This window comes from Aotus nancymaae, unplaced genomic scaffold (genome assembly GCF_030222135.1).
Source record: "Aotus nancymaae isolate 86718 unplaced genomic scaffold, 86718_ANA_hifiasm-v0.15.2.pri h1tg000108l, whole genome shotgun sequence".
NCBI lineage: Eukaryota > Metazoa > Chordata > Mammalia > Primates > Aotidae > Aotus > Aotus nancymaae.
The window spans coordinates 35,652,928-35,678,955 of NW_026988523.1; the positions used below are offsets into that span (position 1 = coordinate 35,652,928).

Below are 26,028 nucleotides of genomic sequence, written 5' to 3' on the forward strand. Positions count from 1 at the left end.
CCCAGTACTTCCACACTGTACTCACTTCTGTTTTCTGTTTCTCCCAAATATCTTGTGAGGCAGAATAGGGACTGTTATGTCCATTTCATGATGAAGTGACATGTTCACAAAGGTGGTAAGACTTGACCAAGGTCACTGTGTATAAATTGAGCCCCAAATAAGGGTCTCTTAATCCCAAGCCCAGAATCTCTTTTACCCACACTCTATCTGTCCCCTTACCTCTCCAATGTACTTACCCGTCCTTGGAATGATGACAATGAAGCGGCCACTGGTGGCCAGTTGGCGGATGACAGGGAGATGGTGGCAGAGTGCCTGGGTGTCAGGGACGAGGTAGGGAGACATAGCCGACTGGGCCCTGGGCTGCTGCAAGCTGCCCTCCAGCTGAGAGACCTCGAGCTGGTGAGAGAGGGCAGGGTGGGTACAGCTGCGGGAGACCCCTTCAGCCTGGGGTGGGGGAACAGTGGTCCTCAAGGTGGCTCTTATGGGGCTTCTCCTGTTGCTAAGGGGATCAGGGGACCTTTCTACCAATGGCTTTGGGGAAAAAAACAGACAGAAATAAGAGTTAAAGAGAAAGGGAGACAGAAGTGAAAGCACAAAGGGGGCTGAGTGAAGATTTAGTAGCAGGGAGGGTGAACTGGGAGAAGCGGAGGGACACAGAGGTAACAGAGCAGGGGGCCTAGAGCGGAAGGGGGAAGACCTGCCAGTGGGGTTTAAGCAAAAGCTCTACCAAGTGCAAAAGAAGCACTTGGGCCCCTGATTTCCCACCTGAAGTCGTAGCTGAGCCATGTCTCTCATGAGCCTGTTCCGACGAGCTTCCTCCTGTGCCTATGAGGGGAAAAAACGAGTTATAAGGAGTTAGGGTATACATGCCCTTCTCCGGTGATCAGGAAGACCAAGAGGATATCCTGGGGTCTCAAACAGTGTGGCCTCATGTAAAATCACTCTTTAGCACTGCTGCTAAATGAGGGGAGGAGAGGCATGGAAGAAAAAATATTCTTCTGCGGCACTCTGAACAGCCTCCATGACCAACCCAATGCAGGTCATGACGTTCCAGGCCCTGCAGGGGAGGGGAGCAGCCATGTGCCGTCGCCAAGCAGGACTTCACCTGGCTGTGCCTCAGGGTTCAATCTCTGCTCTTCTCAATCTGGTGTCCCCTCCCAGGAGATCCTACCTATGCACTCCCTCACCTACCCCCATCTGCTTGCCAACATCTTCCAAATCTGCAGATTCGGCCCAGGCCTGACCATCCTGAGCTCCAGATCCACACATCCAACTGCCTACTCAGCAGCCCAATGTGCTCCTCAGAACCTGCTTCTCTTCCTCTAGTGTTCTCTAGCCTGGTAAATAAACTGAAGTCTGCCCAAGTCAGAAAGCTCAGGGTTGGCTTTGAATCTTCCCTCTCTCAGCCCCAGAAGGTATTAGCTTCCCTGTCCTGTCAATTGTGCCCCTAAACAGTATGCAAATCCTTCCACCTCCACTGTGAAGCCCTAGTCTAAGTCCACACCTCTCCTTCACTACTGGTCTCTGCCTCTATCAATCCCTTTTCTCCACCTACAACCAAGGCAATCTTTTAAAAACCATGTGATGCCCATCACAGCCCTGCCTAGAAGTCTTCCGATGCCTTTCCTCTGTATTCTGGGTAAAGCCCAAATTCCTTAATATGGTCTAAAAGATGAGGTTATGGATGGGGACTTTATCCTGTAAGCTATGGGGAGCCAATGAAGACTCTTTTTTCTGCTTTTCTTTTGAGACAAGGTCTCAATCTGTCACCCAAGCTGGAGTGCAGTGACACGATTCCCATTCATTGCAACCTCTGTCTCCCAGGCTCAAGTGATCCTCCTGCCTCAGCCCCTCAACTAGCTGGGACTACAGGCACATGCCCTTCTCCGGTGGAGAAAAAATAGCCATGCCTGGCTAATTTTTGTATTTCTTGTAGAGATGGTGTTTCACCATGTTATCCAGGCTGGTCTCAAACTTCTGGGGCTCAAGCAATCTGCCCACCTTGGCCTCTCAAAGTGCTGGGATTATTGGCATGAGCCATGGCACCCAGCCCACTGAAGACTCTTTGATAAGCAAAGTGGCATCATCAAAGTGGTGCTTTAAAATATTCATCTTGGCCAGGCGTGGTGGCTCACACCTGTAATCCCAGCACTTTGGGAGGCCGACGCAGGCAGATCACCTAAGATCAGGAGTTGGAAACCAGCCTGGCCAACATGGCAAAACCCCGTCTCTACTAAAAATACAAAAATTAGCCAGACGTGGTGGCAGGCACCTGTAATCCCAGCTACTCAGGAGGCTGAGGCAGGAAAATTGCTTGAACCCAGAAGGCAAAGGTTGCAGAGAGCCAAGACTGAGCCACTGTACTATAGCCTGGGCAACAGAGTAAGACTCTATCTCAAAAAATAAATAAAATATTCATCTTGGAGCCAGGCATAGTGGCTCATACCTGTAATCCCAGCACTTTGGGAGGCTGAGGTGGGAGGATCACCCTAGATCAGGCGTTCGAGACCAGCCTGGACAACGTGATGAAACCCTGTCTCTACTAAAAATACAAAAATTAGCCGGGTATGGTGGCTCATGCCTGTAGTCCCAGCTTGGGAGGCTGAGGCACGAGAATTGCTTGAGCCCAGAAGGTAGAGGTTGGAGTGAGCTCTGGAGTTTGGGACCAGTTTCAGCAACACAGCAAGATCCCATTTCTTTTCTACAAAATACATATATATACATATATATATATGGCCAAACTTGGTGGTGCATGCCTGTAGTCCTAGCTACTCAGGAAGCTGAGGCAGGAGGATTGCCTGAGCCCAGGAGTTCAAGGCTGCAGTGAGCTATGGTTGTGCCACTGCACCTCAGCCTGGGTTGACAGAGCAAGACCCTGTCTCGAAAAAAAAAAAAAAAAAATTCTCATTCTCATCACCCAAACCCAAACTGAGGGACACTATGACATAACTGACCAGTACTCTTCAAAAGTGTCACATCAGGAAAGAAAAGGAAACACTGAGAACTGTCAGAGATTGCAGAAGACTAAGGATACATGAAAATCAAACATACTGTGGGTCCTGGACTGGACTACAGAACAGAAAACAGACACTGGTGGGAACACTAGGGAAATATGAATAAAGTCTACAGTTGCAAGATCCACTCCCAAGCCCTGAAGAGTGCTGCACAACAAAGAATTGTTCTGCCCAAAGTGCCAGTAGTGTCCCTTTGAGAAACAATGTGGTCAAATGAAAGAATGGAAGCAGAAGACCAGAGCCTAGGTGAGAGCCATTTTCCTTGAGGCAGGGTCTCACTGTCACCCAGGCTGGAGGGCAGTGGCCAGATCTTGGCTGACTGACTGCACCTCAACCTCCTGGGACAGCCATTCTCTCACAGGCCCTGTGGGCAAACTGGTAAGAAAGGGAGGCACCATAGACAAACTTCCCCTCTTCCTACAGCAGAAATCAAGTCCACGGGGTGCTTTTAGAATAATATGGTAATTGTGAAACCCCATATTCAAGAGAGGGGGATGATGGGGGCACTTGTGTAAAATCCCCCCAAAAGAACTAGTGCAAGTAAGTGGGATCCACCTAGACCCAAGAAGGAGCTGTCCTAATCTGAGGCTCTGACATCACCAACCCAGCATTTCAAGCAGATGCAGGCTGAGCCGGGCGCCGTGGCTCACGCCTGTAATCCTAGCACTTTGCGAGGCTGAGGCAGGTGGATCACAAGGTCAGGAGTTCGAGACCAGCTTGGCCAAGATGTTGAAACACTGTCTCTACTAAAAATACAAAAAAATTAGCTGGGCGCAGTGGCATGTGCCTGTAATCCTAGCTACTCAGGAGGCTGAGGCAAGAGAATCACTTGAACCTGGGAGGCGGAGGTTGCAGTGAGCCGAGATTGCGCCATTTCACTCCACCCTCTGTGACAGAGTGAGACTCCATCTCAAAACAACAACAACAACAACAAAAAAAACAAACAAAAAAAACAGATGTGGGCCCATATGTTCCTGAGAGGGAAAGCCTACCTTCAGAGGTTCCATCAGCAGATCCTGCAGCCCCAGCAACTCCTAGTGCCCACCTGGCCTAGAGAAAAGCTAAGTCTCTAAAGCAGCAGCAAAGAGCCAGGATAAGAACTCCACAGTTTGTCCAACTCCAGAGCCCTGGCTCTACTACCGACTATACTTTTTGATCTTAGGAATGTTTCTTTATCTTTCTATATTTTCTTTCTTTTAGTTTTTTTTGAGACAGTCTTGCTCTGTTGCCCAGGCTGGAGTGCAGTGGCACGATCTTGGTTCACTGCAACCTCCACCTCCCAGGTTCAAGCGATTCTTCTGCCTCACCCCCCTGAGTAGCTGGGACTATAGGCACCCACCACCACACCCAGCTAAGTTTTGTATTTTTAGTAGAGACGGGGTTTCACCATGTTGGTCAGACTAGTCTCAAACTTCTGACCTCAAGTGATTTGCCCGCCTCAGCCTCCCAAAGTGCTGGGATTACAGGTGTGAGCCACTGCACCCGGCCTACATTTTCTTATCTATAAAATGGAGGATGCAAGCACCAACCTCACTGGGCTGCTGCAAAGGTTAGATGAGATGTCCCATGCAAACCAGACTGTGCATAGAGAAAGCTCTTGATAAACATGACAAGCACAACACTCCTCTGGCTGAGGATAAGCCCCTCAGGGTGGAAGCCTGTGACTCAAGCAGAGCAGGAGGCAGCCCCAGCTAGCAACGTGGCCAGGGTCAGGCTTGGCCTGTGGAGTCTAGCTCCACATGGGGGAGGCTTGCAGGTACTCCTTGGCCCCCCAGGAGGAGCTTTAGGCCAGAGGAAATGCCTGAAAAAATTATAACATTTTTTGAAACTGTCTAACTTCCTCATAATTATTTTTGTAACCTCCCGCCACGTCTTCCCCTATGGACTAGCAATAAAAGCCTTAACACAAAAGGTTTGTTTTTAACAAAATGTGCTTGTTTTTAAAACAGCAAGGAAGGGAGTTTCTGGGGAGCTTTTGCCCCTTCCCAGCCAAGCAGAATGCCCATAAGAAATGGGACTCAGAAAGGGTGGGGAAACTGCTGGCCCTGGGGCAGGTGGAAAGGAAGAATGTGGGGGAAGGGATTGGCTTAAGATGAAGAAGAAAGCCTGAGGGCTTGCTGAGACACATGAGCCACACTTCCTATGCCAGACACTAACAACCCAAATGTACTGGTGCCACTTCGCAGGGGGTAGTGTGTCGGGAAACATGCCCAGGGCTGTGCAGGCCCCACTGTGAAAACCAGATTGTTGCTCACAAAGTATTAGCCCCACCAAGAAAAAGGTCTGTCTTGTTCACTGCTGTAACCCCAGTGCCTAGAATACTGACATGTCTGGCACAAAGTGGCATAAATATCTGTGGAATGAATTACTGGATGGAAAAGAGGTAACACAGGCCACTTTCTATCCTTTGGGGCCCCTGTGGGATGGGACCATATCTGGGATGGGAAGGTTCCTTCATGGCCCCTTATATCAGGAGCGCTCCACTGCCTTCTATTCCTCAGTCTTTATCCCTCTTCATGAACGGGAAGAGAGGGAACATTTGCTAAGCATACGCATGCTCCATAAGACAATGTGCAAGGCACCTCATATCCACTATCATTCTATCTTCAAATAACTACATAAAGTGGATTCTATTTATTCCCACATTAACTGACAAGTAAACTGGCTTGGCGAGGTTAAGTGACTTGCTCAATTCATAGATTAAGAGGTAACAGAGGTGGCCTCAACTCCAGGTCAGTCTGGGTACAGTTCCTGAGCCAGGAAGCCTCTGCTCAAAGCCTCTCTCAGTCCCATCCCTTAGTCCCTCCCAGGCCTCCTCCCTCCCAACCTCCCCTTCCCTCTCCCTATGCATCTTACTATGCCCTTCAGGTGGAGACCACCAGAGGGTCTGAGCATCTTGCCCTGGTTTCTCAGTGAGCTAAATGGGAGCAGAGCTGACAGGGATGGGAAGGCCTGACTCACCATTCGGAACTGCGCCTGGGCCTGCTGCAGCAGGCTCTCCTGCTCAGACTGGGCAATACTGACGAAGATGCCAACCTCTGGGTTGAACTGCAGGATGCTGCCTTGCAGACGGGCGATGAAGTGACCAAAGCTGCGGATGCAGCAGATGCGCACCACTGACTGTGGGGAGAGACAGGAGCCCAGCGCCACTGAGCAGGGCCCTCTAGGCCCACCCTGCCCTCCAGGGCCCCCTCCCTCCCTCCCTCCATCTCTCCCTCCCACCTCCCTGCTGGCCCAGCCACCTCGGCAACAAGGGCTCCAGGGAAAGACTTGTGGTCTACGGGGTGGGAAGGAGAAACACTAAGGCCTAGAGCCTTTAACTGCCACAAAACGAGTAGGTACAGCAAGGAAACTCCTAGGAGGACCAGAGAACCAAGACTTGAGCTAAGAAGCAAAAAAAAAAAAAAAAAAAAAAGGGTACTGGGCCGGAAGTGAGGAGACCTGAGTTCTAATGCCATCTCTCTCCTAATGCTTCTCATATGCTCCATGGGACCAAACTAGATCACATTTTCCAACTTAATATTAATTTTTTGCTTTTTTGAGACAGAATCTTGCTTTGTCACCCAGGCTGGAGGGCAGTAGTGTGATCTGCCCTCCAGATCACAGATAGCTCACTGCAGATAGCTCACTGCAGCCTCTACCTCCTGGGCTCAAGCCATCCTCCTGCCTCAGCCCCCAAGTAGCTGGGACTACAGGCATGCACTACCATGCCCAGCTAATTTTTGTATTTTTTTTGATAGAAATGGGGTCCTGCCATATTGCCCAGGCTGTTCTTTTTTATTTTTTGAGATGGAGTTTTGCTCGTTCGCCCAGGCTGGAGTGTAGTGGCGTGATCTCGGCTCACTGCAACCTCCGCCTTCCAGTTTCAAGCAATTCTCCTGCCTCAGCCTCCTGGGTAGCTGGGATTACAGGCACTCAACACCACAACCGGCTAATTTTAGTATTTTTAGTAGAGACGGGGTTGCACTATGTTGGCCAGGCTGGCCTCAAACTCCTGACCTCATGATCCACCCATCTCAGCCTCCCAAGGTGCTGGGATTACAGGCATGAACCACTGCACCCGGCCTACGCAGGCTGTTCTTAAACTCCTGAGCTCAAGTAATCCACTTGCCTTGGCCCCTGCAAACTGCTGTCATTACAGACGTGAGCCACTACACCTGGCCCCAACTTACTTTTGTGGTCAGTAAAACCCTTCTTCACTCTCAAATAAAAATCTTATCTAGAACTCTAAAATATAAAACAGAGCCAGCTAGGCATGGTGGCTCAGGCTTGTAATCCCAGCACTTTGGGAGGCCAAGGCAGGCAGATGACAAGGTCACTACTTCGAGACCATCCTGGCTAACACGGTAAAACCCCGTCTCTACTAAAAATACAAAAATTAGCTAGGTGTGGTGGCAAGTGCCTATAATCCTGGCGCCTCAGGAGGCTGAGGCAGGAGAATGGCTTGAAACTGGAAGGCAGAGGTTGCAATGAGTTGAGATTGTGCCACTGCACTCCAGTCTGGGCAAAAGAGCAAAACTCTGTCTCAAAAAAAAAAAAAAACAGAGCCAAGCAGCTCTGGCTGGAGAGGGAGCAGCCAGTTGGTTTTTGCATGTCAGGACTGGGTGGCCTGTCTGCTTGGCTTTCCTCTGCTGCCCCCAAATGGCCCATGTGGTGATGGAGAGTCAAGGGTGAGAGTTGCTGGACTAAGGGGGCAGCACATTCCCTTCCAGCTTTAACTTTCTATGATTGCTTTATGTTCAGCTCAGAGCAGGCTGGGCCCAGAGTTAGAAAAGAGACTGATAAAGATTTCAAAGCCCCAATAACTACTTGTTCTGCCCTTTACAGAAGACAGAGAAAAGAAGGGGGGTAGTTGTTCTGTAGAACCTGCCGGTGGCACCAATGGCAAACCTTTAGAAGGACATCCTGCCAAGATAGGAAAAAAGCTAAAATGGCTCACTGAACAAAGGGTGCATAGCCTGTAACCCCAAGGACACTGTCCCTGTCTAGGTGGAAGAGGGTGTCTTGCCCCCTTCCTCCCCAGCCCTGAGCCCGTTTGTCACTGTGTGTGACTAACAAACAGCTGTGGCATAAAAAATTATATCCTCACCTCTTCTAAAGCGCTGAGCAGAGGCCGATCTGTGTCAAAGTTAAAGCGTCTGTGGGCAGCTCGGAGGGGAGGCAGGTTACGAAGAGCCATGTCCTCCGGGAGCAGAAGGCTAGAGGGGAGGTCAGGCAGCTCACAGCCCTCAAGAAGATCCTGGACCTCAGGACACAAGGCCAGGCCTGGGCAAAAGGAGGACATATCAGACCATCCATCCTGTGGGAACTCCCAGTCAGAGAGACATAGCCCTTCCCTTTGGGAATTATCAGGCGGATGAGACAATGAGACAGGACATACCCTAGGACAGTGGGGAGACATGGAGGGAGTGAAGGAAAGAGAGATGGACACATAAGGGCCAATCAGGCAGAGCAGAGAGGCTCAGGAAGAACAAGGATGGCTCAGGTCAGGAAGACTCCCTGATAGAAGGGACAATTACATTGGGATAGAAATGAGAGGAAGGGCTCAGGATGACTGAATAGCCCTTGGCAAGTCTCAAGAAATAGGAACAGGTGGAGTTTTCCATCTGGAAGGTGGTGGGAGGGGATGAGCCAGACAAACAAACTTGGTAGGTCAAAGTCAACTCTCAATGACTGCAGGCATCAGTGCACCAGCGGCAGCGAGGCCTGGCTCCCAGGCCCCTCTCACTCTGCCCTTGTCTTCCCCAGGGAGAGACTCCTTGCTGACCAGGCCACCTGCCCACAGTACAGCAGTGTTGAGGTGGGAAACCGGAGAGCCCTAGACCACACAATGACTGCTGTGTGCTAGGGAGGCTGGCAGTGAATCCCATTAACCTCCTTACCCCAAGGGCTGGGTTACGAGGAGGGGGGATGGGCTTAGTGAGGCCAATGCGGGAGAAAAGAAAGGAGGGTAGTGCCAGGGACCCCCTCACCAGACTCCTGGAGTTCGCCAGCAGCTGGCAACAGATTCAGCAACACAGACAGGCGGTTCCACAGACTTTGAGAGCTCTGGGGAGAGAGAAGGAAGAGGAAGTCTTCAGCCAGAGACAGTGGGAGAGAACAGCAGTGAGCAAGAAAAGCACCCACTAGGGGATATGGCCTATTTCAGAGCCCTATGGGAGTTTGATTTAAAAATCAACAAAAGGGGCCGGGCGCAGTGGCTCACGCCTGTAATCCCAGCACTTTGGGAGGCCGAGGCGGGTGGATCACGAGGTCAAGAGATCGAGACCATCCTGGTCAACATGGTGAAACCCCGTCTCTACTAAAATACAAAAAATTAGCTGGGCACGGTGGCACGTGCCTGTAATCCCAGCTACTCCGGAGGCTGAGGCAGGAGAATTGCCTGAACCCAGGAGGCGGAGGTTGCGGTGAGCCGAGATCACGCCATTGCACTCCAGCCTGGGTAACAAGAGCAAAACTCCGTCTCAAAAAAATAAATAAATAAATAAAATTAAAAAAATAAAAATCAACAAAAGAAGCCTGGGTAACAAGGCAAAACATTGTCTCTACAAAAAATACAAAAATTAGCCAGGCGGGCTGGGCACAATGGCTAATGCCTGTAATCCCAGCATTTTGGGAGGCTGAGGCAGGTGGATCACCTGAGGTCGGGAGTTCAAGACCAGCCTGACCAACAGGGAGAAACCTCATCTCTACTAAAAATACAAAAAAAAAATTAGCCAGGCATGGTGGTGGATGCCTGTAATCCCAGCTACTTAGGAGGCCGAGGCAAGAGAATCACTTGAACCTGGGAGGTGGAGGTTGCGGTGAGCTGAGACCACACCATTGCACTCCAGCCTGGGCAACAAGAGCGAAACTCCTTCTCAAAAAAAAAGGAAAAAATTAGCTGGGTGTGGTGTTGTGCATTTGTAGTCCCAGCTGGCTACTGGGGAGATAAGAGTTGGGAGGATTGCTTGAGCCTGGGAGGTTGAGGCTGCAGTGGAGCCAAGATGTACCACTGCACTCCAGCCTGGGCAACAAAGTGATAACTTGTTTCAAAACAAAACAAAAAACAAAAAAAGGCACATTTGGACCGGGCGCAGTGGCTCATGCCTGTAATCCCAACACTTTGAGAGGCTGAGGCAGGCAGATCATTTGAGGTCAGGAGTTCGAGAACAGCCTGGCTGAGCTTTTTCACCAGCTGAATGCTTTACGAAAAGAGAAAGCAGTTAAACCACGAGGACTTTCTGGATCTTGGTAGTGGGGAAATGCAGGGTGTTAAAGGATGTGCTTTCTCTATGTCTGGCAGAAACCTCTCCTTCCAGCCCTCCCATGTGCCCGTACTGGAACACCTCTCCAGGAATGTGACCCTGCATCTCCGTCTTCACCACACCTCCCTCAGTGACCAATGACTGAGTAACTAACTGTCATCAGACATAAGCACACACCCAAGGGTGCACCTGGCCCTGACCCAAACTCTCTCACCTAGGGAATGGGGCAAACCAAAGGGAAGAGGGTCTTCCACAGCAGGGCAGGTATGCCTCTGGGAATTACAGGTTGAAGACTGACACTGAACCTGAGAAGGAAGGGAAAGCTACGATGGCCCCACCCAGCCTCCAAGGCAGCCAGCCTGACAGAGCTCAGTCCTGCTGTGTGACTCTCCTTAGGCTGTTTCCCCTGCCTAGTACATCTTCACAACTCTTGTCAGAAGTTCCTATCTCTTCTGTCACTATCCTCTACTCAATGCTGTCTCCTTTCTCTGGATTCTTTGGTATTTATCAAGTTTGGTCCTTGAACACATACTTCTACTGGCCTTACTCATAATGGCAGGCATTATGCCCAGCATTGGGGATACAAAGCAAAATAAGCAGCTTGCTCATCGTTCCCTGGCCACAGGCTTTGTGAGGGCAAAGATCATGCCTAATCTTTCACTGTCAGAAGCAATAGGGCCCAGCACAGATAGGTGCTTGACTGCCTGGAGTAATTCTTGTCTTGGACATCTGAGGGGATTCTCAGGCCCCATCCTTGCTCATCCTCTCCTCCAAGACCCTGGGACCTGACAGGGGCAATGGGGTGAACCAACACACCTGTGCACACACAATGATGAGGTCGGGGTTGGTCCGAAGCCAGTCCAGGAAGACTTTCACAGCAGGAAGCAGGCCTTCAGCCATCAGGACCTGAAGCTTCTCCTCAATGCTGCGCTCATTCCGACAGGAGCGTCCACTGGACTCACTCCCCTCCGACTCAGAGCCCTCCTCAGAGGCTGAGGGGTGGGTGAATGAAAGAGAAAGAACTGGGATAAACAACTTACAGGCACTGGCAACAGTCCTCAGCTCTGTGCAGGGAGCATGCTTCCACCCAGCCTGGGCCCTTCTGAGGAATTCTGATATGAAAAAGCTGGGGAATCACTAACAGGCCCTTGTTTAATTTTTCCAGACCCACTAACTGTTGTTGTTTTTTAATCTCCTCAAATTCATTTTACCAAAGTTGCTTTTTAAATATGGCACCTTTTAAATTTAAATATGATTCTTACAGATTTAATTTGTGACACTGATGTACAGCTATTCATTCAACCAGTATTTATGAAGTGCCTACTCTGTGCTTGAAGGCAGGGCAGACAATTAGATGGAAGCTAAGGGAGGGAGAAGAGCAAGGAGTACAGTTTTAAAAGAGTTACTTTCAACTCCTAGCTCTTCTACTTTGCAAGTGAGAACACTGGGCCGCTCACTTCACATCTCTGAGCATCAGCTTTCTCATTTCTGTCATTCACTCAGTCATTTGATAGTTCTAAGTCCCACCCATGTGGCAGGCACTGTGTTAGGTACTGGGATACAGCAATAAGTAAGACATACTGTCCTGCCCTCAAGCAGTTCAGAGTCTAATTGGGGAGACAGGCAAGTCAACAGGCAACCTCACCAGAGTGGGAAAGGGCTGCGGGCTGCCGAGGTGCAGGTGGCCACAGGAAGCAAATCTAACATAGCCTTAAAGGAGTCCCAGAGCAAATGACTTTTAAGCTAAAATCTAGCGGGGGCAAGTAAGAATTAGCTAAGTGACAGGCTGGGAGCAAGGGAGGAAAAGCACATGCCAGACAGACAGAACACCTATATATATAAAACTTTGGAGGTGGCTGGGCATGGTGGCTCACACCTGTAACCCCAGCACTTTGGGAGGCTGAGGCGGTGTAATCATTTTAGGTTGAGAGTTCAAGACCAGCCTGGCCAACATGGTGAAACCCCATCTCTACTAAAAATACAAAAAATAGCCAGGCGTGGTGACACGTGCTGTAATCCCAGCTGCTCAGAAGGCTGAGGCAGGAAAATCACTTGAGCCTGGAAGGTGGAGGTTGTGGTGAGCTGAGATTGCACCACTGCACATCCACTGCACTGGGTGACAGAGTGAGAACCTGTCTCCAAAAAAAAAAAAAAAAATTGTGGAGGTGAAAGGCAGTGTAGAGTAGGGATGATAACTCCTCTACCACAAGACTGTTAGAAGGTTAAATAAGACAATACCCTAGAACAATGCATAGAGTAGCCTTAACAAATGGCTGCTGCTGCTACTAAATAGGTACTCTTTGCAGGGAAGATCCTCACGAGAGAAGTCTCACTCTAATGCACCTGCCCTGGTGGGTATAGGTTTTTCTAGCTTCCAGGAGCCCTGGAAGGACCTGGGATGGCACAAGGGAAGGAAGCTCCAGCTGCAATTGTTGTGTGGGGAGGAAAGCCCCAAACAAACAGGGCAGGATGAAGTGTGAGAGAAATAAAACCAACAAATGGGTTGGGAGCTGGGAATGACAGACTAAGCAGGAGACAGGATCCTCAGGAAAAAACTCATGGGCTACACCACAGGCAGAGGGCCAAAGGTAAGGACAGAGATGAAAGGTCACATACACAGAGAGGAGAGTGGCCTCTCAGGTAAGTGTCTATGGCATGGAGGTGTGGACCAGAACAGGATGATGAAGGGGTCTAAATACCTGGCTCTGAGGGCTTGTCTACATCCCCATTGACACAAGGCCTGCGGCTGGCTGAGGTATGAGGGTCGGTGGTGGGCTGCAGGAGCAGGTTGCTAAAGGTGGGGGCCAGTCGGAAGCAGCGCTTAGTCTGGAACATCTGGCTGGACATGGCTTGTAGATTGCTGGCAATGCTAGCCTCGCTGGGGCCCAGTGGGCCATTGAGGGAATCAGAAGCCTCTGATCTGGCCCGAGGGGGCTCCAGGGCTGGTGACCGTGTCCCCTCCTCTTCCTCCATATCTTCCAAGTCTGATCGGGACTCCTGGCTATTCATTTCCGAGTCTGTTTCAGCATCAAAGGCGGTTCCCCTACCTTCAAGACTCTTGTCAGAGCCACTGTCCGAGCCCTCACTGGCCTGGGCTGAGTCACGGCTTGAGTCCGATTCAAAGCCTTCACTCAGGTCACTGTCATCACCAGCTTTGGGTGGGTGGCGGCGACGGCGGAGGCAGGAGAGGCGGGAGAACTTACGGCTCTTTCTGACCTCACCTACTTGGGGTGCTATAGGAGGAGGCTCAGGATCTGGCTCCTCCTCTTTCTCCAGAGGTTCCTTGGACTCTGGTTCATCTGTGGAAAGAGGAAGGTCAGGTGGAGCCCAAGGAACAGATGGAGCCTGGAAGCTGGAACATGCTTTCCGACACCACTTTCCCCGTGTCTGTGTTCCTTTCCTTGATCCCCATGCCCCACACCAACCTTTCCATAGTGATAACCTCCCCCATTCTCCCACCTGTGCCATCACTCTGGAATGCTGGGACAGGATTCTCGCCCTCTTCCAGCTCGGCCTGCAGCCGTATGTTGACATGATTGACGAGGTGGGAGAAAAGGGCCAGGGTGAAGGCAATGGCTGCACTGTACTGCTTGGATCCTAAAGTCAGGAAAGCCAGGCATTAGGGGCCTAGGGCCCGGATGAGGAGAAGACACCATCAATTCCAACCCCAACTCATCTGTTCTCAACTCTTCTAAGGATCAACTACTCGTCAAAGATTTCTTTTTTTTTTAACTTTTTAGAGACAAGGGTCTCACTATGTTGCCCAGGGTGGTCTTGAACTCTTGGGCTCAAGTAATCCACCTGCCTTAGCGTCCCAAAGTGCTGGGATGACAGGTGTGAGGCACTGTACCTGTCCTATTATTCCTTCCATAATCTAGAATGTACCATCTCACCTGGTGTTCCTTCAGATAAGCGTATCCTTTTGTCCAATCTCATCCTCCCTTGCTTTGAGGGTTCCTCCCCATGCCTCAAGAGCCTTCACATCCAGCCCTATCCATCCTTACCTCCCAATCTTGCTCTACATACACGTCTGCCAGAAAGGCTTCCAGAATTGCCTAAATGCCTCCAATAGCAATGTCTGAATTCTGTCTGGATCATCACTAAGTATCCTGACCTTCGTCTCTGCACAGGCCCTGACCAAGGGTGTGCATATTTATGGGAGGCGGTAAGGAGAAGGGGGAAGGAAAAGTGCTGTTGCTTATACTCAATTACCAGGAGCTCCTTTAGGGTAGGATCCCTTGGCCCTTACTCGCCCACAGCCAAGCAGCGACACAGGAGTGAAGAGACTGCTTGTGGAAGGAAGTTTATGAAAAATGAGCTGCAGAAAAGGGGAGTGAGGATCCCCAAAGCCAGTGGAGGAGAAAAGAGGAACACAGGGAAGGTTACCTGCTCTCTCCAAGCTGTGCACACACATAAGGCAGATGATGACCATTTGAAAGATGAGAAGGTCCGGGAGGAAAGCATATCCACTCTCATACTCCTCCTCATCCTCACTGGCCAGGCTGAGGTTGGGTGAGGAGGGAAGGTAGAAAAGGCAGAGGTTGAAGTCCTCCAGGACTGACTGGCAAAGTGAGGTCAGCTCTGAGTCCACGGAGCTACAGAAGGGCAAGAGTAACAGGGGAGGTTAGTGGTGGGGGCTGGGGAAGAAGAGCAGGGAATACAAGATTCAGAGAAAGGACTATGGGACGCTGCAGGGGAGACCTGAGAGCACAGCAGGGGAGGGCAGCAACTAAAACAGGGGAGGGATGTGAGGAGGCTTCACTCAGCCATTTCCTCTTCAACATTTCCTACGCACCCATTCTGTGCCAGACGGAGAGCTGCTGGGAGAAGGATGGGCACAGGACCCTTGGGAGAAACAGTGAGGAATGCCAAGAAAGGACAAACTGGCTAGGGAAGTTCCAACTGAGGGCAAAACTCAACAGTCCACTGTCATCGAGACACCTTCTATAAAGCAGTCATCAAGGCTGGGGCTCACAGGACAGTCCGAGTTCATGTCTCTTCCACTCACCTGCTTTTGGGCTGTAGGAGGCTTTGCAGATACATAAAGTTCACCAGCAGCCTTTTAATGTCTTTACATCTGGAATGAGAGGAGCCCAGAGTAAATGCTGAATGGCCCCACAGTCCCTATGGTCCTTCTGCACCAACTGCAGAAAAACCCCCCACCTCTTCACAGGCCCCACTCACCGCTTTTTGCCGGGAGACAGTTTCCGAGTCTCACACTTCTTGAGTTGGTGGTACATTTTGGCTGCCTTGTCATACAGGCGCTTGAGGTTCCCATAGGCCCCCTCAAAGGACACTTCTGACTGGATGCTGTAGGAGATTGAGGTGAGCTATTGAGTCTTGGCAGGGGGAAGATATGTTACTCTGCTGGGGCTTTAGGAAACAATGTTACTAGAAAAGATAGGCTGCTCCCAGCCTCAGCTTCCATGTACATACTCAGGGTAAAAGGCTCATGAGTTATTTATCTTTCCTGATAAAACGCACATACATAACTTCTAGATTAGTCAGAGGAAAAAGGATGTCTTACTCTCCCTTGTATCTAGAACGGAGACAATCAATCCTACTCTGTTACAAACTTAACTTAGTTGCCACACCTGAAATACATTATCCTTCATCTTTTTTAAAGCATAGAATACTTTATAATGGATAGCATTTAATAAGCATTTACTATGTGCAAGGACATTTACATGCACTATTTCAATTAATCCTCATCCTCCCAACATGAAAACACAAACACATACTGAGCACCCACTGTGTCAAGCAATGTACCCTAATACTGTCCACATTCACAGATGAGGACATGGAGCCTGTGAGAGAACAAATACATTGACCAAGGTCACACAGCTAATACATGGCAAAGAAAAGTCTCCAACCCAACTGTCTTTTTTTCTTTAAACTGAGTTTCACTCTATCACCCAGGCTGGAGTGCACTGGCATGATCTCAGTTCACTGCAACCTCTGCCTCCTGGGTTTAAGCAATTCTTGTGCCTGAGTCTCCCAAGTAGCTAGAATTATAGGTGCCTGACACCACGCCTGGCTAGTTTTTAGTACAGACAGGGTTTCACCATGTTGGCCAGGCTGGTCTCAAACTCCTGACCTCAGGCCATCCACCCACCTCAGCCTCTGAAAGTGCTTGGATTACAGGGGTGTGAGTCACCGTGCCCAGCCTTTTTTTTTTTCTTTTGAGACAAGGTCTTGCTCTGTTGCCCATGCTGTAGCACAGCGGCTCGATCTTGGCTCACTGCAGCCTTAAACTCCTGGGCTCAGTTGATCCTCCTGCCTCAGCCTCCCCAGTAGCTGGGACTACAAGTGCATACCACCATGCCCAGGTAATTTTTTTTTTTTTGGGATGAAGTCTCACTCTGTTGCCAGGCTGGAGTGCAGTGGTGTGATCTCAGCTCACTGCAACCTCCGCCTACCGGGTTCAAGCTATTCTCCCGCCTCAGCCTCCTGCGTAGCTGGGATTACAGGCATGTGCCACCACATCCGGCTAATTTTGTATTTTTAGTAGAGATGGGGTTTCTTTTTTCATTTTTTTTATTTAAAAGATGGGATTTCACCATGATGGTCAGGCTGGTCTTGAACTCCTGACCTCAGGTGATCCACCCACCTCGGCCTCCCAAAGTGCTAGGATTACAGGTGTGAGCCACCATGCCCGGCCAGAGATGGGGTTTCTCCATGTTGGTCAGGCTGGTCTCAAACTCCCAATCTCAGGTGATCCCCTGCCTCGGCCTCCCAAAGTGCTGGGATTATAGGCGTGAACCACTGCACCTGACCTGTGTCTTGTTACCTGACCTGTGTCTTGTTTCTTAAAAACATGTTTTTAATTATAAAAAGTGAGGTATGACCAGACTGGCCAAAATGGTGAAACCCTGTCTCTACTAAAAATACAAAAAAAATCAGCCCAGCATAGTTGCACATGCCTGTTGTCCCAGCTACTCAGGAGGCTGAGATAGGAGAATTGCTTAAACCCAGTAGGCAGAGATTGCAGTGAGCCGAGACTGTGCCATTGCACTCCAGCCTGGGTGACAAGAGCGAAACTCTGTCTCAAAAAAAAAAATAAAGTATAAAATAGAAGAAACCAATTTCTGTGGTGAATTAAAGACAGCCACAAATTACCTGACACTCCTTCCATTGAGAACTGTGGTCTACATCTCCTGCCCTCAAATCTTGCAGGGGGCTAGTGGAGGAAGGGCTATGACCAACAGAATATTACAGAAGTAACTCACAGTTTCCAGTCCAAGCTGGAAACTGGCAGATACAACTTCCAAGTCTCTTAAGTCATTGTTCACTGTTAGAGCCTTGAGCCACTACATAAGTTCTTCTATCCTGTGGAAAATACCATACATGGTCCTAAGACCACATGGAGAGGGGAGGGGCCAAATGCGCCAACCCTCCAGACCTGTTAGACCTTCAGATCAGCTGAATACCAATGACTAACCCTAAACAATGCCACTAGGAGAAGGCGGATTGCCCAACTGAGCCCTGCCCAATTGTCTAACCCATAAACCAAGAGAGAATTGTTTTAGCAGAGTCAGGTATGCCCTAGTGGGCACCTCCCAAACTTGGATATGCCTGGCTCTCTTTTGGAAATGACCCACCCTAAATCATGCTTATAAGTGTGATGAGGGACCCAGGACAAGTAAGGGGGTGCTTTGACATTTAAGAAATGGGAAAGATAGAGCCAGGCACGGTGGCTCAGGCCTGTAATCCCAGCACTTTGGGAGGCTGAGGCATGTGGATCACCTGAGGTGGGGAGTTCGAAACCTGTTTGACCAACATGGAGAAAACCTGTGTCTGTAATCCCAGCTCATCGGGAGGCTGAGGCAGGAGAATCTCTTGAACCCACGAGGCAGAGGTTGCAGTGAGCCGAGATCACACCATTGCACTCCAGCCTGGGCAACAAGAGCAAAACTCCATCTCAAAAAAAGAAAAAAGAAAGAAAGAAATGGGAAAGATACAACAGGTTATAAACCTAGTAATGATATTTAAGAATGAACAAATGTTTGGGTACATCTTTATAGCAAAAAATAAATAAATAAAAATAAAAAAGAATGAACGAATGCAGTGGTGTATGTATAGAAGGCCAGCCTGTACCGATTTAGACAGGAGAGGGACCCCCAACAAGCTAATACTTAATACAGGGACCAGGTTTCCTCAACCAGGTGAACCAAAAATCATGGCACATGGAATTATGAGGTACGATTAGTATTTTACTATTTTATACTTCAGTATCTGATTACTTTACTATTTGGATATACTTTAGTACTTGACCACTTCAGCTATGAAGACCACCCTACTCCTTTTGTTTGAAGCCGAAGTTCATTATATAGCTTCTTCTGAGAATGAGTTTGGCTCCTCAACTTTAGCTCTGATTAGGTGACAACAGTGAGTTTTTCTGTTTTCCTGGCAGTTTCTCATTATAACTTAAAAGCATTTCAGGTAAAGTATTCTGGTTTACCTATCAGTCTCATGTGCTCTTGGTTACTGCCACCCAATACCCTACGCTTAATCAATTTTGGGTGCCCTGAAAATGTTTTTTGTTTTGTTTTTTTGAGACAGAGTCTTGCTCTGTCACCCAGGGTGGAGTGCAGTAGCATGACCTTGGCTCACTGCAACCTTCACCTCCTGGGTCCAAGCGATTCTCCTCCCTCAGCCTCCCAAGTAGCTGGGATTACAGACGCTCACCACCACACCGAGCTAAATTTTGTATTTTGTATTTTCATTTTTTGAGAGGGAGCCTTGCTCTGTCGCCCAGGCTGGAGTGCAGTGGCGCGATCTCAGCTCACTGCAACCTCCGCCTCCCGGGTTCAAGCAATTATCCTGCCTCAGCCTACTGAGAAGCTGGGATTACAGGCTTGTGCCACCATGCCTGGCTAATTTTTTTGTATTTTTAGTAGAAACGGGGTTTCACCATATTGGCCAGGCTGGTTTTGAACTCCTGACTTTGCAATCCGCCCACCTTGGCCTCCCAAAGTGCTGGGATTACAGGCATGAGCCACTGCACCCAACAATTTTTGTATTTTTAATGGAGATGGGGTTTTGCCATGTTAGCCAGGCTGGTCTCGAACTCCTGACCTCAGGTGACCTGCCTGTCTTGGCTTTCCAAAGTGTTGGGATCATAGATGTGAGCCACCACGCCCTGCCGAAAATGTTATTTTATATCCTAACAGATGAGAGTCAGACCCAGGAAAGCAGTGGCTCACCCTGCTGGTCCCTGCATGTATATTACCACATTAACACACTCTAGAATTCTGATGCTCTTGTCAGAAGTCACTTTGGTAACATTTTACCAACTGTATCAAGTTTATTTCCTTCTTCTGGAAAACAGCAATCTTGTATTTGGCATAAGATAATAAATAGCTATTTTAGCTGCCCAAGTGCGTACAGATCCAGCAGTTAGGTGAAAAGCAGCAGGGCTGTGTCAGAGTCCCTCTGAATGGAGGGACCCTTCAATCTTAGCATTCCCCTATCTCAGCCACAAGCTAGAGCAGGGAGGAAGGGAAGATGGAAAACAAAGCAGGAATAATACGCACACAAAAGCAGGGCTGGAAAAAGTGCTGGCAAATACTCACCAGCGCAGGTAGCAATACATGGCTTCCACATTATAGTACTTGCTGCCTGCCAGGGTGCCTAGCTGATTGAAGGGCATTCCTAAGGAGAAAGAAAATTCATGCAGTCTAAGGCCACAATACTCATTCAAAGCTGCCAGGCCCAATCAATGTTAATTCCCCATAAGTCAGAGAATTTGTGGGGAAAACAGCTGGGTCTGCAAGCAACACTGGCATCTCAGTTGATTAGCAGCATAATCTTGTTCCTCTAGGGGATTACTGACCTCTTCTTATGTCTACCAGCTTGTTCCTGCCTGGTATGCCAGGTGTTACCTGAATTTATGGAGTACCATTCCTTTGGCTTCCACTATGGCTCTTCCGAGGTTGATGGAATGCCATGAAGCCCTCTCCTCTATCCCAGCTCTGAGTGCTCATTCCTACATGCAAATCCCCATCTCTCTATATAATAGAGTCTTATCCTTTATCTCATTGTGCTCCTCTTTCTACAAGAGACCTCAGGGACAGGAAAGCCATCTTCTCTTTTCCTTCTATTCTGCCTCACTCCTTCTTAGTTCAAGACTTTCCCACTCATCTTCCCCTTCCACCATTTTCTGAGTGTGTTACAAGAGGGAAAAGGTATAAACAAGGTAAAGTATGAGAGAGCTGAAAATGAAGAGGAGCTGGGGAAAATGAGAATGAACTGCCTGCCATCTCAATAATATCATCATCTTCCCTAGGAAAATCCTACTGGATTGGGAGGCCCAAGTTGGGGACAACTTACCAATCTGAGGAGCTACTGACAGGGCTTGGTAGTAAAATCTCTCGGCTAGCAGCTCGGTATCTACACCAGCTAATTCATTCTGATATCGTGCTGCACAAGAGAGAAAAGGAAGGGAAACTCGATGATTCTAAGTTTCAGAAAACCCTCCCCCACTTCTGGGAGTCCACTCTGAGGAGCTGTCACAAGAGCCTAGAAGGAAGGTACCTGAGCTAGGAGGCGAGCTGCTAGGGTCTCTGGCATAGTCCTAAATCTGCATGACTATGGGCAAATTGTTCAACTCTCTCGTCCTTGCTGGTAGGTTCAAAATGTAAAGAATATTTAGTGCTTGTGAAGTAAAAAAGCTCTTTTTTGTTTTCTTTCTTTTTTTTTTTTTTGAGACAGAGTTTCACTCTTGTTACCCAGGCTGGAGTGCAATGGCGTGATCTCGGCTCACCACAACTTCCGCCTCCCGGGTTCAGGCAATTCTCCTGCCTCAACCTCCTGAGTAGCTGGGATTACAGGCACGCGCCACCATACCCAGCTAATTTTTTTGTATTTTTAGTAGAGACAGGGTTTCACCATGTTGACCAGGATGGTCTCGATCTCTTGACCTCGTGATCCACCCGCCTCGGCCTCCCAAAGTGCTGGGATTACAGGCATGAGCCACTGCGCCCGGCCTTTTTTTTTTTTTTTTTAAGAGACAGGGTCTTGCTGTCACCTAGGCTGGTCTCAAACTCCTGGGTTCAAATGATCTCCCGCCTCAGCCTCCCAAGTAGCTAGGACTACAGATGCGTGCCACCATGCCCAGCCTGAACAGGCTCTGCGTGACCATCTGTTCACAATGAAGGGGAGCTGCAGCACACATAAATGCCTGCAAAGACCTCTGATATTTAGTTCTGAAATGCAACTGCTCAATTCTACAGAGAAGACATTACTAATGATACTCTGGCCCATCATCTATGAAACCGCTGACTCTCTGTACACATTGCTCAATGAGGGGTCCAGGAGTGGGCTGGGGGCAGGGATAGAAGACTCAGGTCAGTAAGAGATAATGCACCCAACAGCCACATAGCAGCAGCCTAATGAGAAACCACTGTCTATCAGGAATGAGAGGTCCCAGGGACCATAAAGCAAGAGAGTACTTTTCCATCCTTAGAAACATCTGTTAGGGAGATAAGTCCTCCTTGATTTCTAATTACAATCCCTGTGCTGAAGTTTCTATTCATATAGGAGTCAATAAAGAGAAAAGAAACACTCAAAGAAGAAAAATATCCAATTAAAATCTTCTCAACCCACTACTGAAACAGAATTATTATCTTGATTTGCTCAAAGCTCAGACAATTCTCTTTTTCCTGTATTCACTGATCCTCTCTGACTCATGGAAGGGCAGTGAAAAGAAGGAATCACTGAAACAGATGGGAGGGAAAAAGTTTTCAGAGGCCAAACTACCCCTCCTGCTCTCCAACCATGTAATGGGTGTTACCAACAACTGAAGCAGTTTGGGACTGTCCTGCAACCCAAAACAGAGAAAACGAAAGGTGCAAATTCTTACACAAATCCCCCAGGTACACTAGACATCGGTGGCATGCCATCTGTGCCCAATCCATCTCCTTCCCTGAGGCAGACACTGGCTTCTTGCATCCTATGAGACAAAGATAAAGAGATTTATGAGCCATTGTTCTGCCTCCCCGCACCTATGGGGAAATACCTCTCCAATGTGTAGAAGGAGCCTAAGAATCTAGGGTCAGTCTTGGAACACTGTCTTCCAGGACAGAGAGACACTCATCCAGGACACATGGAGAGACACAGAGGAGCACAGGTGGGCATATGAAGGGACACAGAGACTTACAGGCAGATTCGTTCATAGGACAGGAAGGAACCAGAAGAGGAGGGCTAGGGCCCTTAACCTAGGATGGCACCTTGAGGGAAGCTCATCACAGGAAGGCTTCCAGAAAGGAGGAAGGTTTCCCGGGCACCGTGCCTGGCTCAGATGCTCTTCTTAGTGGAGGAGGTAAACAGAGAAGGCGGACTATTGGAGAGTCTGCCCATGAAGGAGAAAAGTAAGCTTGCCTTGCCTGAGGCTGCTGATGGCCAAAGCCAATATGCCTGAACATTCACCTCTCCCTCCCAATAAACTGTCTGGTAGCTTCAGAGAGCTTAAGATCTTTGGGAGGCAGTTTTCCTATGTGCCAGAAACTCATTTAAACATTCTACAGTATTTTTTTTTTAAGAGATGGGGTCTCGGCCGGGCGCGGTGGCTCACACCTGTAATCCCAGCACTTTGGGAGGCCGAGGCGGGTGGATCACGAGGTCAAGAGACCGAGACCATCCTGGTCAACATGGTGAAACCCTGTCTCTACTAAAAATACAAAAAATTAGCTGGGCACCATGGTGCGTGCCTGTAATCCTAGCTACTCAGGAGGCTGAGGCAGGAGAATTGCCTGAACCCAGGAGGCGGAGGTTGCAGTGAGCCGAGATCGCGCCATTGCACTCCAGCCTGGGTAACGAGAGTGAAACTCCGTCTCAAAAAAAAAAAAGAGATGGGGTCTCGCTATGTTGCCCAGGCTGGAGTGAAGTGGCTAGTCACAGGTGCGATCCCACTACTGATCAGCACGAGAGTTTTTACCTGCTCCATTTCCTACCTGGGCCGGTTCACCCCTCCTTAGGCGAGCTGGTGGTCCCCCGCTCCCAGGAGGTCACCATATTGATGCCAAACTTAGTGCAGACACCTGATTGTCATAGTACACCACAGCCCAGAACTCCTGGGCTCAAGTGATTCTCCCACCTCAGCCTCCCGAGTAGCTGGGACTACAGGCACGTACCACCATGCCCGGCAGCATTCTATAGTATTAACTTAATCCTCACAGCAACCCTATGAGGTTACTCTTATTTTTTTGAGATGGAGTCTTGCTCTATCACCCAGGCTGGGGTGCAATGATGCAGTTTTGGCTCACTGTAACCTCTACCTCCTGGGTTCATGCGATTCTCCTGCCTCAGTCTCCCAAGTGGCCAAGATTACAGAAGCACCACCAGGCCCAGATTATTTTTATATTTTTAGTAGAGACCTGGTTTCACCATGTTGGTCAGGCTGGTCTCGAACTCCCGATCTCGTGATTTGCCCGCCTCAGCCTCCCAAAGTGCTGGGATTATAGGTGTGAGCCATTGCACCTGGCCAAGGTTACTCTTATTACTCCCATTTTACAGTTGAGGAAATCAAAGTCAAATAGCTGCTAAGCAGCAGAGCTAGGATACAAAAGGCTCTAGACTGTCCTCATCCATCTCACCTTACTGCCTCTCGAGTGTATTGCTTCCATTTGGAAAAGCCGTTCCTAATGTTTTCTATAGCTACCTCTCAGTTGGCTGAATGGAGAAATCGGTGAAGAGAAAAACTAAAGTGGTTTGGGGAACTAACCCTCTGAAGTAATCCTTTTTTTAAAACCTGTGGACCCCTCTAGCTATCGGGTAACCTATGGAGATGGTGCCGAAATAATGTTGTTTTTATTTTTAGATAATGCGGTTTTTTTTTTTGTTGTTGTTTTTTTTTTTTTTTTTGAGAGAGAGAGGTCTTGCTATATTGCCCCAGCTAGAGTACCAGTAATGAAATCATGGCTCACTGCAGCCTTAAACTCCTGGGCTTAAGTAATCCTCCTGCCTCAGCCTTCCAAGTAGCTAGGAAAACATGCACACACCACCATACCCAGTTAAACATTTTTATTTTTTTGTAGAGATGATGTAGGGTCTCACTACATTGCCCAGGCTGGTCGTGAATTCCTGGCTTTAAGTAATCCTCCTGCCTTGGCCTCCCAAAGTGCTAGGATTACAGGCATTAGCCACCACTCCTGGTCTAAATGTTTTTTTGTTTTGTTTTGTTTTTTGAGACAGAGTCTCACTCTGTCACCCAGACTGAAGTGCAATGGCATGATCTTGGCTCACTGCAACCTCTGCCTGCCGGGTTCAGGTGATTCTCCTGCCTCAGCCTACTGAGTAGCTGGGATTACAGGTGTGTGCCACCATGCCCAGCTAAATTTTATATTTTTAAGAGAGATAAGGTTTCACCATGTTGGCTAGGCTGGTCTCGAATTCCTCACCTCAGGTGATCCACCTGCCTTGGCTTCCCAAAGTACTGGGATTACAGGCATGAGCCACTGCACCTGGCCTAGATGTTTTAAATGCATAAAACACAGGTGCTCTAATTCTGATCACAGAATTCTTCCGTGTGGTGACAAGGACACAACCTCCATCTCTGACCCAGAATGTCTGTCCTGGTGATGGAGGAGAGAGAGAGAGCAGGGAGAGCTGGGGGAGGAGCTCTAAAGGGTGGCTGAACTGAAAAGAAAACTTAACAACTAGAAAAGGAGATAAAAACAGCTGCCAGTAAGTCAGCTGGTGGAAAAGGAATCTGTACTATCTTGAAAGACTGTCCATAATTTTCCCAACATATCTAAAGATTTCAATACTTTCATTAAACATTGGGAAATAATCTTTAAAGTCAAAAGAAACGGTGCTGGCCAAATTCAACTGGAAGAAGAAAAGAAATGTTATTAATACCACCTTCCAGCGGCAGATCTACTCTAGGTCTTTCTGTCCCTCCCTTTGCCTGTCCACAATCCCAGACCTCGCTCTTTCCTTAAGATTTTTACTCTAACTCATACAATTGTTTGGATAAATCCAAACTTCATAAACTATTTGTATGTAGGTCTGCTAGAACTCTGTCTGCCTGGCTGGGTCACAAACTACATGAACTCTGGGGGATAAGGCCAGAGGTGGAAGCATGAGAACCTGCTCAAGTCCACCTTTCAGGTTCCACTGACCTATGAGGGGGTCAGTGACGTGGGTCCAGTCGATGCAGCACTGCAGTTCCAGCTGGTAGTGGGACTGGATATAGAGAAGGAGATGCTGGTAGAAGCCAATACCAGCAACCAGGTGCGTCCTGTAGGCACATTCCAAAGTGCTCCGGCTGTGGATGTGCTACAGAATGGGAAAGGGAAGGGGGCTGGTTAAGCAATAAACTCAGAGTTCCACTCACCCTCCCCTATCCTGTTCATCTCACTTGGCTTCGGAACTTCGTCTACATCTCACTCACAAGTTACTCCCATAGTCTTAGCTCTAACTCTCTGGTCTTCCCATCTGGGACGAGACTCCTCTCCTTCTCCAATCCTAATTACATCTGACTCTCTCCCTCCTTTCTGCCATCTTTTCTTGGCTCCCTTACCTCCAGCCATGTTCTGGGCCCACTTTCCTAGCTGTCTCTTCCTTCCTTGGCTTTCTCTCTTTAGATAAGGACCTCCCCTTACCTTTTTGTTAGTCTTGATAAGCTGGATAACTTCATAGTATACCTTTCTCCACAGCAGCTCCTCAGCCTTTCTCCCATAGTCCACTGGGTGCAGGAACATAAGCTTGACGCAGAGCTCACGCAGCCTGGGAGGGTGCAGGGGAGCATAAGAGACAGCTCATTC

The 26,028-nt window shown here is 48.8% G+C and overlaps 1 protein-coding gene across 4 annotated transcripts in view; it reads right to left on the bottom strand.

Moving 5' to 3' along the window:
• The window catches only part of SMG5 (SMG5 nonsense mediated mRNA decay factor), a 45,377-nt gene that overhangs the window by 3,447 nt on the left and 15,902 nt on the right, over positions 1 to 26,028 (bottom strand). For all 4 annotated transcript variants that reach the window (XM_064370359.1, XM_012449824.3, XM_064370360.1 and 1 more), the window contains 16 exons: positions 25,867 to 25,990; positions 25,384 to 25,540; positions 22,125 to 22,214; positions 20,594 to 20,683; positions 19,837 to 19,915; positions 15,446 to 15,571; positions 15,270 to 15,338; positions 14,648 to 14,856; positions 13,721 to 13,858; positions 12,961 to 13,560; positions 11,078 to 11,253; positions 8,987 to 9,062; positions 8,104 to 8,279; positions 5,976 to 6,134; positions 766 to 825; positions 237 to 396 (listed from right to left, as the gene is read on the bottom strand). In XM_064370359.1, the coding sequence (XP_064226429.1) occupies positions 237 to 396; positions 766 to 825; positions 5,976 to 6,134; positions 8,104 to 8,279; positions 8,987 to 9,062; positions 11,078 to 11,253; positions 12,961 to 13,560; positions 13,721 to 13,858; positions 14,648 to 14,856; positions 15,270 to 15,338; positions 15,446 to 15,571; positions 19,837 to 19,915; positions 20,594 to 20,683; positions 22,125 to 22,214; positions 25,384 to 25,540; positions 25,867 to 25,990 (2,489 nt within the window). The remainder of the gene's footprint in view (positions 1 to 236; positions 397 to 765; positions 826 to 5,975; positions 6,135 to 8,103; positions 8,280 to 8,986; positions 9,063 to 11,077; positions 11,254 to 12,960; positions 13,561 to 13,720; positions 13,859 to 14,647; positions 14,857 to 15,269; positions 15,339 to 15,445; positions 15,572 to 19,836; positions 19,916 to 20,593; positions 20,684 to 22,124; positions 22,215 to 25,383; positions 25,541 to 25,866; positions 25,991 to 26,028) is intronic.